This window comes from Ornithorhynchus anatinus, chromosome 7 (genome assembly GCF_004115215.2).
Source record: "Ornithorhynchus anatinus isolate Pmale09 chromosome 7, mOrnAna1.pri.v4, whole genome shotgun sequence".
Lineage (NCBI taxonomy): Eukaryota > Metazoa > Chordata > Mammalia > Monotremata > Ornithorhynchidae > Ornithorhynchus > Ornithorhynchus anatinus.
Window position 1 is genome coordinate 14,771,650 of NC_041734.1, and position 12,091 is coordinate 14,783,740.

Sequence of the window (12,091 nt, forward strand, 5' to 3'; positions counted from 1 at the left end):
CGGAGATGTAGATCTGCATGTCATCTGCGTAGAGATGGTAGTCAAAGCCATAAGAGCGAATGAGTTCACTGAGGGAGTGAGTGTAAATGGAGAACAGAAGAGGGCCGAGAACTGACCCTTGAGGAACTCCAACAGTTAAAGGATGGGAGGGGGAAGAGGCTCCAGCAAAGGAGACCGAGAATGACCGGCCAGAGAGGTAAGAGGAGAACCAGGAGAGGACGGAGTCTGTGAAGCCAAGGTGAGATAAGGTATGGAGGAGGAGGGGATGGTCGAGAATCTAGGTCCTCTGACTCCCAGGCCCGTGTTATTTTGATAAAACCACGGTGCTTCTCATATGTAAGTGGATTTTTTGTATATGTGTGTTTAAAGGAAAGAAAAACTGAGAGCTCCTCCAAGACTTACAGTCCTTTGAATTGTGAGCTCAGTTTCCCCCAGTTCAGTGGGTTTGTAAATTCAGCTGTACAGGCAGGACCCTGTGAAGCCTATGAGCTCTATTCCATGAAAATTAGGGAACACCAAGTCCAAGGTTCTCTCCCATCTGCCCCAGAAGCTGTGAGGACCCATAGCTCCACAACTGCTAAAGCCATGTTTAGTCAGGGCTGGGACTGGCACAGGAAAGAGTTGGAGGGTAGGAAAAAGTGGTAGCGCTTTCGGTCCGCGTTAGTGGTCCACCACACCCCAGTAGCTATTGAGAGCTTGGGACCTGGACAGTTGTCAATTTGGCCTATCCCTTGAGTGGCCTCAACAGGAGAATGCATGTGAAAAGGGTGATAACACATAAAATTAGCTACCAAGATCTAGGATAGGACCCCTTTTCCCGCATGCAGTCCTGAACGCCTAACCTTTGATATATTGTGGGAATAAATCGCACATTATTCAACTGATATATGTGCTGAGTAAGCAGAGGATTTGGCTTGTCTTTTTCATATGGAATTTTGCATTGGGGTTGACTTCCACACTACCTCTTGGCTTGACTCCAACATTCTTGCAAATACCAGAATCAGACAGTTAATAATATTTATTGAATATCCCCTATGTGCCAAGCACTGGCAGTAAGTGCTTGGGAAGATACAATAGAATTCGTAGAAATGATCCTGCTCTCAGGGTAGCACCTTTAGGAGGAAGTGTAAACTCGATTTTAAAAAGTCTCACACACATACCAACTCTTTTTCTCACTCCTTCCTTCTCTTTTTCTCTTTCCCTCACACACAGATCCACACATTTTGTAATGGTAAGGCATTTTCTTTCAGATTCATTGAATGAGAATGTCCAGAACAAAGCCCCTCACTGGACTATTTGTTAACGCTTAGATCATCTCATGAGCTCTAATGCGGGCCTTCTATACTGTCTTCAATGGCAGTTGTAGAATCAAAGGATTCGGCGATTAGAAAAAGACGGAATCCCTTTTAGTCTCAATATGACCCTTTCGTGTTTACTGAGAATGTCAAGATGGCTGGGTGGCATTCACAACTATTGTAATCAAATCTGAAGAAATAAAACCCTGGCCTTTTGGTTCATTCAAGATATACAAATCTGATGGAATTTTATCTGCAACATGATTGAATGTATTCTTCCTCAGAAAACAGCAATCATGGAGCTCATCGTTTACAGTGACATTTGGAAGGGCTTTGTTCTTCATTTAGCTCACTGAACCATGCAGGAACACCTGTCTCATATCTTAAAGTCATTTGTGTTTACCACCAAAGGCACCAGTGCCGAAGTGGATCAATTAGTCAGATTCTACCACCTGTTCGAGAATAAAATTTAAAAAATAGGCAAATCTACCCCACAGTCATGACTGGGCTTATACTCGACCCTTGATTGTTTAGTCCCGATTTTCTGTCAGACAGTTGAGCCCAGTTGACATGCAGAACACCTGAGAGAGAGGACACCCAAGCTCTGATTTAGCAGAATGATTGTGAAAGTGTTACAGTACTTGAGCACTGGAGTATAAGGATGAGTACATAAGTGCTGTGGGTCCGGCAGAGGATGGAGGGGCATGAATATGAAGTGCTTAAGGGATACAGATCTGAGGGCATAGGTGACTCAAAAAGGAGGGCAGGGAAGGGAAATGAGGGCTTTGTCAGGGAAGGCCTCTTGGAGGAGATGTGATTTTAGGAAGGCTGTGAAAGTGGGGAGGTGGTGGTCTGTCAGATATGAGAAGAGAAGACATGAGCAAGGGGTCACTGGTGGGAAAGTCGAGACCGAGGTACAGTGAGTGAGTAGGTTGGTATTACAGAAGCAGAGTGGGTGAGTTAGATTGTAGTTGGAGATCGGCGAGGTAAGGTAGGAGGGAGAGAGCTGATGGAGTGCTTTAAAACCAATGGATGGAGTTTCTGTTTAATGCAGAGGTGGATTGGCAACCTCTGGAGGTTTTTGAGGACTGGGAAGGTATGAACAGTTTTAGAAAAAAATGATTTGGGTGGAAGAATTAAGTATGGACTGTAAATTAAACCCCAAGCATATCCTTGTCCTCGACAATTTGAAAGAATGCTTCCTACAAGAAGGGAAAGGAGTGCATATGCCCAGACATGGTCTTCGACCCTTGTTTTTAAAGCCACTACTTCCTAGTCGCTAATGAACTTTAAAATTTTAGTAGATCAGATTTAGACTCTGGGCCCAGGACTGTGTAACTTTGCCTAATATTTAGTACAGCAGAGTGCTTCATACAAAATAAGTGCCAAATAAATGTGATACTAGATTAAGGTATTAAAAATATATCGTTTGGCAGCTTGCTTACTTCTGAAGCCTACAACTGGCCACACTGTTGAAGGGCTTTTATTCTTTATTTTGGAGAAGCAGCATGATCTAGGGAAAAGATGACAGGCTTGGGAATCAGAGGACCTGGGTTCTATTCCTGACCCAATCACTTGACTGCTATGTGGCCTTTGAGCAAGTCACTTCACTCAGTCTCTACATCTGTAAAATGGGGAGTCAATACTTTTTCTCCCTCTTATTTACCCTGCATACCCCATGAGGGTCAGGGACTGTGTTTGACTTGGCTATCTTTTGTTTACCCCAGTGCTTAGTACAGGGATTGTCACATACTAAGGAATTAATAAAAGCTTATTATCATGATTTTTAATATTGATGATAATAATTTGTTCAAGTTCCCAGGTGAGTTTTACTTCTGGAAATCATTTAAATGGATAGTAACTTCCACAGTGAACAGCGTTTGAGTGCATCCGTTCTTTTCAAGATCCACTCTTTCCTATTAGTAGATGTAAAGGGGCAATTTAGTCTAAAACTTTCTTGGAACAAAACTGTTTAATATATTATGGAGCAAAATACTCAACAAAATCCAGTAGCTCAAAAATACATACCTCAGCACACTCCCCTAAATGTGAAGATTTTCCATCCAAAGTATTTTCAATGTCTGTAGCTCTCAGCAGTGACTTGGATCATGACAGATATTTAAGGGAAAGCATCTGGTTATACTGAGTGGGAATGAGAAGGACCTGGGTTCTCATATTGGCTCCACTACTTTTTTGTGACCTTGGGCAAGTCACTTAACTTCTCTGGGCCTCAGTTTCCTCATCTGCAAAATGGGGGTTAAGACTGTGAGCCCCATGTGGATTATGAACCCTGTCCATTCTGATTAGCTTGTAATAATAATGTTGGTGTTTAAGTGCTTAATATGTGCGACAGGGTAATCAGGTTGTCCCATCTGAGACTCACAGTCTTCATCCCCATTTTACAGATGAGGTAACTGAGGCACAGAGAAGTTAAGTGACCTACCCACAGTCACACAGCTGACAAGTGGCAGAGCCGGAATTTGAACCCATGACCTCTGACTCGCAAGTCCGTGCTCTTTCCACTGAGCCACACTGCTTCCTCAGAACTTAGCACAGTGCCTGCCAAAGAGTAAGTGGTTGGGCAGGAAACATATCTGCTAATTCTGTTGTACTGTTCTTTCCTAAGTGCTTAGTACAGTGCTCTGCACATAGAAGCACTCTATAAATATCACTGCTTGATTAACAAATGCCACAAAAAATAGAAAAAAAAGTAGTGGGTTATGAACCAGGGTCAGCATAGCTTGTGTTTACCCCAACATTTAGCGCAGTGCCTGGCAAATACTAAGTGCTTAACAAATAACATAAAAAAAGAAAAATAGTGGGGCATGAACTAGGGTCAGCAGGTTGAGGGAGCAGGTTGAAGTGAATAATGAATGGCTCTACTCTTGGAGTTTGGCAACATCAGTAGAGGAAATGTTGCTTTTAAGCCTAGAGATGGCACTGGAGAATAAAGTGATTTTTGAATGGATTCTGTGCTCTAGTCATAATAATAATGATGGTATTTGTCATAGGGATACTGCATTGTCCTGGATGTAAATGTAGGTGACATGGAAAAAAATATTGTCAGGGAGAAATAAAAGTGAGGTTATATATAGATCCTCCTATCAGGAATCTAAAGCATCCCTAGACTGTAAGTTCCTTTTGGGCAGAGTCTACCAACTCGGTTGAATTGTACTTTCCCAAATGTTTAGTATAGTACTCTGCACACAGTAAGTGTTCAATAAATGCAATTAATTTATCCCTTTGCAGGATTTTCTTAAACCTAGGAGCTCTTTGTTCCTCCACTTAAAAAATAAGTCCTTATATAAATATTAGTCAATATTTAGGTTCACAGTGGTGTCAAGATGGAAGGAATGCTCTAGTTAAGTTCTGAAATCAGGCACTTTTGGGTGTGGTATCTTTCCATTTGTGAGAGAAGAACTGGTATGATGGGGAAGGTGACTGCATCTTGTTTTTTGACGGTTAGCCATCTCTAGTACTTATGTGCTTACTCATGTTCATTCTTCGTGCTCATCTATGTTTGTTTATTCAACGGTACACTCCAATATTTATTTTTCTTACTTTGTAAATAGTTTATGTCCATTTTTCCCATCAGCGTGCTGGTCTTCCACTTCCCAAGTACCAAGAGCCTGGGCTTTGGAGTCAGGGCTCATGAGTTCAAATCCCAGCTCTGCCACTTGTCGGCTGTGTGACTGTGGGCAAGTCACTTAACTTCTCTGTGCCTCAGTTCCCTCATCTGTAAAATGGGGATTAAGACTGTGAGCCCCACGTGGGACAACCTGATTCCCCTATGTCTACCCCAGCGCTTAGAACAGTGCTCGGCACATAGTAAGCGCTTAACAAATACCAACATATATATATATATATATATATACCTAGTATCTTTAATGGCATTTATTGAGTGCTTACTGTGTCCAGAGCACTGTACTAAGCATTTGGGAATGTACAATACAGTAGAGCTGGTAGACATATTCCCCAGTGAGTGGGTGCTCAATAAATGCTCCTAATAGAGTGGAAATAGTATTTATTAAGGACTTATGTAAAATCTGTATAAGCATATGGAGAAATGGCTGAGTGCATATCCTTACACTCTGCCATTTCCCCTTTATGAAATGGATCTTGATGTCTGTCTCTCTAGATGGTAAACCCTTTGTGGGCAGGGTTCATGTCTACTAAATTCCATTGTACCAGGAAGCAGTGTGCTGGCCTAGTGAAAAGAGCATGGGTCTGGGAGTCAGAGGACCTGGGTTCTAAACCTAACTCTGCCACATGCCTGCTGTGTGACCTGTATAATTTCTTGGTGCCTCAATTTTCTCCTCTGCAAAGTGGGGATTAATCCTACTTCCACCTACTTAGATTGTGGGTCCCATGTGGGACAGGAACCGTGTCCAACCTGATTAACATATCTACCCTAGCACTTAGTACAGTGCATGGCACCCAGTAAGCACTTAACGAGGCCATAGTGATCATTTTTCTTATAATTATTATTACTTACCCAAGTATTTAGTACAGTGCTCTGCATAAAATAAGTGCTCAATAAATAGTTAGGAAAAAATGCAGGTATATCATTTCCCATTCAGTTACAAGAGCCACATTCTGTTGGTTTCTAAAATGTCCAGGTCCAAGGGTCATGTGCTCAAACTAAACCAATCGACGTGGACTTCACCATTTGCCAGAATTGTTCAAACTCATTATTCCAATTGTATCACTATGTTACTACAAGCTTATACATCTTTTGAAATTGGCAAAAGGCCATCACCCTCTCTCGAAGTTCGTGCGGCTCGAAGTTCCTAAGGAAAGAGAAGAAATACAACATTGTATATTAATGCATCATAAATTTGTGCATCAGGAAGAGTTTTAATTAGCTCATTCAACATTCACAATTAGAGATCAGAGTAGTCTGTCATGCCTTTTCTATCCCTGAATTAACAAAAGTATTGAGGGCATCAGCTTCTAAAGTCAACATGCTATCATCTTTTTTTATTTCAGTGCTTTTGTACCTTGAAAAGAGGTTAAAAAAAATATTGCCCAGAAAGGACAGAAGTTGGAGGATGTTTTCAGGAAGGATCAAGTCTGTGTCATCCTTTTGTGAAACTTCAGGTCAAACCCAGAAAGAAAGGGTCAGGATTGAGAACTTCTTGCTTTCCGGGCAGGCTAAAACGTGGCCTGAAGGGATAGTAAGTCTTTTCCGGTGTAGAAAAAAGGAGTATTCTCCTTTATCACTGGTTATGATGACCCTTCAAGGAAAAAATAAATTGAATGTATATTTAACTTCAGGGAATAGGACCCAGACACGTGTCTTTTATGGGCTTTTCATATGTAGTGTAGCAGAATGTACACCATAGTAGTCTGTACCACTGCCAAATATCTTAACAATGGAACTAGGGGTTTAACTACCAGTGAATGCCTTGAAGGCCTGTTTTGGTTATTAATGGAATTAATTATCTGACTGCTCAATGCTGTTACTGTTATGTTTAGAATCATAGTTACTAATGAAAGACCAGAGGCATTTTTTTTAATAAATGTAATCGCAGAGTAATTCCACTAGACAAAGAATCCAAGGGGAGATATCCTGATGAAGACTCCTCCTAGAGCCAGGGAAAGCAAAATTAGGAGGGCTCAGATGCTCAAACCTGCTTCCTTCGGTCCTTCAGGTGCTCAGCGTGAAGCTGACGTCTGGACATCACTCAAAACTGACTTTTCAAGGTTGGCCACCTGTTCTCAGTTTCTAGGCTGTGGGGTCAGGCGGGGTGGTGTTTGGATGACGACTGCCTCTATGGGACAGGGACTGTGCCTAACCTGATTATTCTGTATGTACCCCAGCATTCAGGACAGTGGTAGCCATATACTAAGTGCCTAAAAAGCACCATAATTTTTATTATTATTTTAACAGAAGCACATTTCACTAGAAGCCTTGAATGTACTTAGATTCATGCATCAGAGTTCACCAGTCTCCAGAAATCCCATCACCCAGCAGATTTCTGCCGGCCATGTTCCTTTTGCAGATTTTCTGGAGGTTGGTCAATCCGCTTGGGGTCCCAATAGAGCTTGTAGATTCCTTTTTCAAGGCAGTTGATTTCTGCATTTCTACTCTTATTCTAGTCTAGGTTAGTCTTCCACTTGGGTGTTTATTGAGGGCTCACTATTTGCCGAGCACTGTACTAAGCACTTGGCACTGTTTTATGGTGAAATGGAAATGGCAGAGAATGGGAGAAGACCTTTATTTTCCCAGCTGTTCATGTGACAGGAAATGCCAGCTGGCTTTGGAAGACGGGACCGGGGATCCATTTCCTCTTTGTGCAGAAGAACCAAACGAAATGAAACCTTTAAGCAGTTGGTGCCCAAGTAGCCAGTCACATTAAAGTGACTTTACTTTAGCTTTCTGAATGGTGGAGGGTAATAATGAAGAAGAGTGCAGCTGAAAGCAGAGGCGGAAAGAGGGGGAGGGACAAGGAGCAATAACTGCTGTCTCTGCCACGCATCTTTTTCCCACATTAAGCGGACTTGTCTTTGGGTCGTAGGTGCCGGCCTTGATTCAGTTGTAGAGGTGACCTTCTCAGCTGGAGGGAAAAGGGTGCTGGGAGTGGGTCTCGAAGCCAAGTGGAAGCTGGAGAGGGAGAGAGATGTGGAGGGACCCAGGTTCAGCAGGGTAGATTTTGGAGCAGGAAAAGAACCTACAAGTCCAAAACAAATCAAGGCAGGTTTTCATGGGGAGGAGAGGAAGGAGAAGAAACTAGGTTGTTTTGTGGGCAGGGAAATGTGTCTATTTTTTGCTATGTTGTACTCTTCCAAGCATCTAGTACAGTGTTCTGCACAGAGTACGTGTTCAATAAGTATGATTGAATGAATGAATGAGTGGTTGGACTCTAATGCTACTTTTCCCTCATTGAGGAAGGGAAGAGAAGGGGAATGCCCACGTCCCGTCGCTGCTGTCGGGTCCGCAGTATGGACATGTCCCGGCTTAGCCGCTCTGCTGGAGGCCGGCAGCAGGCTCAGCACTGGTAGTCTTGGGGGTGCAGACCCGGCAGTGGCAAGTCGGTCAGTCCTGAGGGCGGCAGGTCTGGCAGCAGCAGTAGGTAATGAAGGAGTTGTCATTAGCCCTCCCCTCCCTGCCCCAATGCTCTCCCTCTGTTTGGCTGCTCCAGGCCTGACGTGAGGGCCGAACCTTCCTTTCAGAGCCCGTGGAGACCGTGATCAGTGCGTGCAACACCCGGCATGAGCAGCTCTTGCCCCTGCCCCGGGTCCTTCAGGGGGTGAATGGCTCCTTCACAGGCTGGCTTGGCTGACCTCTCTTGGCCACAGCAGGGCAGTGGGTGCCAGGGCAGCGGGCAATTTGCTCTGCCATTTGACAAAAATGATGGAAACTCCTAACAGTGAGCAGGACGAGCCTGGCTGTATCCTGCTGACTGAGTTCAGGGATTGGGACTACCATCTTGATTCTCCTTAAGCCCCTTCCCGGTGCTAAAGGAAGGGATGAGTCACCTATTTCCAGCCCACGGAGTTTTGAGGGTGAAGCTGATGGAGTCATTTTCCTGGTGCCAACACCATCAAGCCCTCTGCTCATTTGGTGCTCAAGAGGCATAACTGGTATCAAGAAAAGCCAAATATGGCTCAGGAGGTATGGGTCACCAGTTCAAAGCTCAGGACCCATGGGACAGAAGCTAGTGAACATAGTCAATGAGTTCAGAAATGCACAATCAGAAAAGTCTTGAGAAATTGTTTACTTGCTCTAGAACTATTAAGACTGCTTTATTCCCATTCTCACCATGGTTATATCCACTATAGGAGATATGGGTCCTCTTTTGTTTGTGTTTGCTGTGACATAAAGCGTGGCCTCAAGACCTGCTCCATAATGCAAAGAATTATATAGGTGATTCATCGGTCTATCACAACTCTGAGGAGAGGAAGAGTAAAGTGAATTGAGCACTGATATTGTGGTGCTGTTTATGTTGGGTTAAAAGTTAGGGGATTTGTGTTAGAGGAACAACAGTGGTGGATTGCTAGATTTGCATTATTTCATGTTTACCCTCACTCAAACACTGTGGACCACATAAAGCTTCAGAGTAGCTCATTGTACTAAATGTATGCCATAAAGTTAATGGGCTGTGCAATTTTTCTGATTATGACTGGAAAATCTCATCAGAATTCACCAGTGTTTTGTTTTAGATTGTCTATGGGCAGAAAATAAGGTACAAACTGAAAGAATACTGTAGTCAAAGAAAATAAAATGTGCAATATTTAAATGGCAAAGAAGGTTCAAGTTTATTGCAAGTTCAATTATTTCATTTCTCCATTTTAGCCAGGCTAACTGGAGCGGGCAGATAGACGCTTGGGTAACAGTTTAGTACTGAAATGTTCATGAAATCCAAGCTGCTGGAGAAGAGTCTGAAGAACAATCATTCTTGCTTTCACCGTCGTTCTACATTGCTTCAGGTCATAAGCTATCCCCTTCCCAGGCTGACAATGTAACATATTTCTTTCCTTTGTAATTGCTACAGAGAGTTGAAAACATATTCCTGCTGGTTTAATGTTAATTATATTCTTTCAGAAGGAAACTTAAAGTTTTAGACAATAAATACAAACATTCCTGTCCAAGGTGAACAGAATGAAGTTTTGACAGCTTGTAATGAAACACTGTCTTTGCAGGAGGAGTCTGCTCCAGCTGACAAACAGTACAAACAAGAGACGGCACAGGCTACCTATTCAACGTCAACCGTTTCTAGCACCCAGGAGGTGTTGTACATCAATGGAAATGGAACCTACAGTTACCATAGTTACCGAGGGCTGGGTGGAGGACTGCTAAATCTGAGTGATGCTTCTAGTAGTGGTGAGTTTTGCTTCCGATTGTATTTGTGTGTATATGTTTATGCTCGGTTTTGGAGTGAGAACTGGTCTCACAGGAAGACGAGAACACGTGTGCACTTCTATTAATAAGAAATGCTTAATACTGACTCTTTGGGGGTATTTCCCGAATCGTAAACATCTCCCATATAGGAGTTTCCTATAAATTAAATCTTTTTTGTTCTACGCAAAAGTGACAATACTTATGGTCCCCTGAATATTTGTTATTCTTTGTTGTTTCAATCATAAAACGACCCTGACTAGGAATATCACATGCCTACTTTTCCAGTTGTACTTTATTTCTCTACAAAATAACAATTGAGACCATATAAACATAAAACCTTGGATTTCTAAAAGCTCCTTTCTTCCCAACTGCTTACTTTTGGCTCCTCCCTCCCAGCATCTCTAGTGAGAAGGTGGTGGTCTCTGGGAGCTCAGGGACCTTGAGGAAATTAACTAATGGGGCAGAAATGGGGCTGGGGTTCGGAGCCCTCCTGGGTCCAGTATGCTGCCCTCTGGATGAACCACCTTCTCTGACTTTTAGCCTTTCAGTCACCCTGTCCTAAGTGAGCAACTAACTGTGCAAGAGAAGTCAGGGTGTGGTCTTTCTCAGGATCGTCAATGGAGGTGAAGGGCTTCAGCTGGCACCCCAAGACTGTGGCGGAGCCAGGGATGCAGTGGGAAATGGTTGGGTTCTCTAGCTCCCTTGTAGATTTGCAAAGATGTAGATGTGGAGGCAAAGTGAATGGCTAAGGAACTGGGTCTTTTAGTATGTGTCCTCAAACACCAAGTTCAGTGCTCTGCACACCAGAGGCATTTGATGAGTGCTGCTGCTTAGGAGCAGAATCTGGGCCAAGGTCCCTTCCACTTATGCAGCTTATCCCAGTTATTGGGTGGATATATAACGAGTAACAAAAATTATTGGTTTTTATTGAGTGCTTACTATATAATACAACAGAGTTAGTAGACGTGATCCCTGCCCACAAGTAATTTACAGTCTACGGGTGAAGACAGTCATTAAAATAAATTAGGGAACTACGCACCTCATATATATATGTGTAGGGGGGGGGGGGTGTAGGCGGATACCTAAATCTATCTAGCTCTACATTTGTGCGATTGCCCATCATACTTGGAGGAGAGACATGATTGCCAGGACAGCTGACCCTAAGGCTGAGAATGTGGATGAAGAGACCTAAGTGGGAGGCTGAGGTCCCAACCGCACCATGCGCACCTTTGTTGTGCTGTCGTGGTAACTGTTGGAAGCGTCTGGCACTTTCCCCATTTGCCTCTTGGTCACGTCGAGCCTGTGCTCCAGAAGAGCTGCTCCACTGGAGACTGTAGCACATCCCCTTTTCAGTTGACACAATCTGAAGTTATTCAAAAATGGCTTTCTTTTATTTTCTTGATTTTTTTTTTTACTTTGTGTTGCCCAGGTCTCACTGGCAGCACAGTTGGCCCAGTATATGTTTAATGATGTTTTAATTCTTTCTGAATTATAGTATAGTTTAAAGAGCTTTCTTTTACTTTTTTTATGGTATCTGTTAAGTACTTACTAGGGGCCGGGCACTGTACTAAGCACTGCGGTAGATACATGCTGATCAGGTTGGACACAGTCCATGTCCCACATGTGGCTCACAGTCTTAATTCCCATTTTTCAGATGAGGTAGCTGAGGCACAGAGAAGTGAAGTGACTTGCCTAAGGTCACACAGCAGACAAGTATTGCAGCTGGGATTAGAACTCAGGTACTTCTGATTCCCAGCTTTGACAAATAGGACAGTTTGCATTTTAAAATACTCATTTTATTGGTCACCTAATCATCCCCTTTTGAACCACCAAAGTCCAGTTTTCAGTTAAATCTCCAGTCCGCTTAAGGAGATCAGGCCAAGTCAGGCAGAGCGGAATGGGCCTGCAGTCTGATCCCAGCTCCGCTTGTTTGCTGGATATTCAGAGGAAG

The 12,091-nt window shown here is 43.2% G+C and overlaps 1 protein-coding gene across 10 annotated transcripts in view; it reads left to right on the forward strand.

The window, feature by feature from the left end:
• NOL4 (nucleolar protein 4) overlaps positions 1-12,091 on the forward strand; it is a 235,342-nt gene that overhangs the window by 203,811 nt on the left and 19,440 nt on the right. For all 10 annotated transcript variants that reach the window (XM_039912519.1, XM_029068854.2, XM_029068853.2 and 7 more), the window contains one exon: positions 9,942-10,122. In XM_039912519.1, the coding sequence (XP_039768453.1) occupies positions 9,942-10,122 (181 nt within the window). The remainder of the gene's footprint in view (positions 1-9,941; positions 10,123-12,091) is intronic.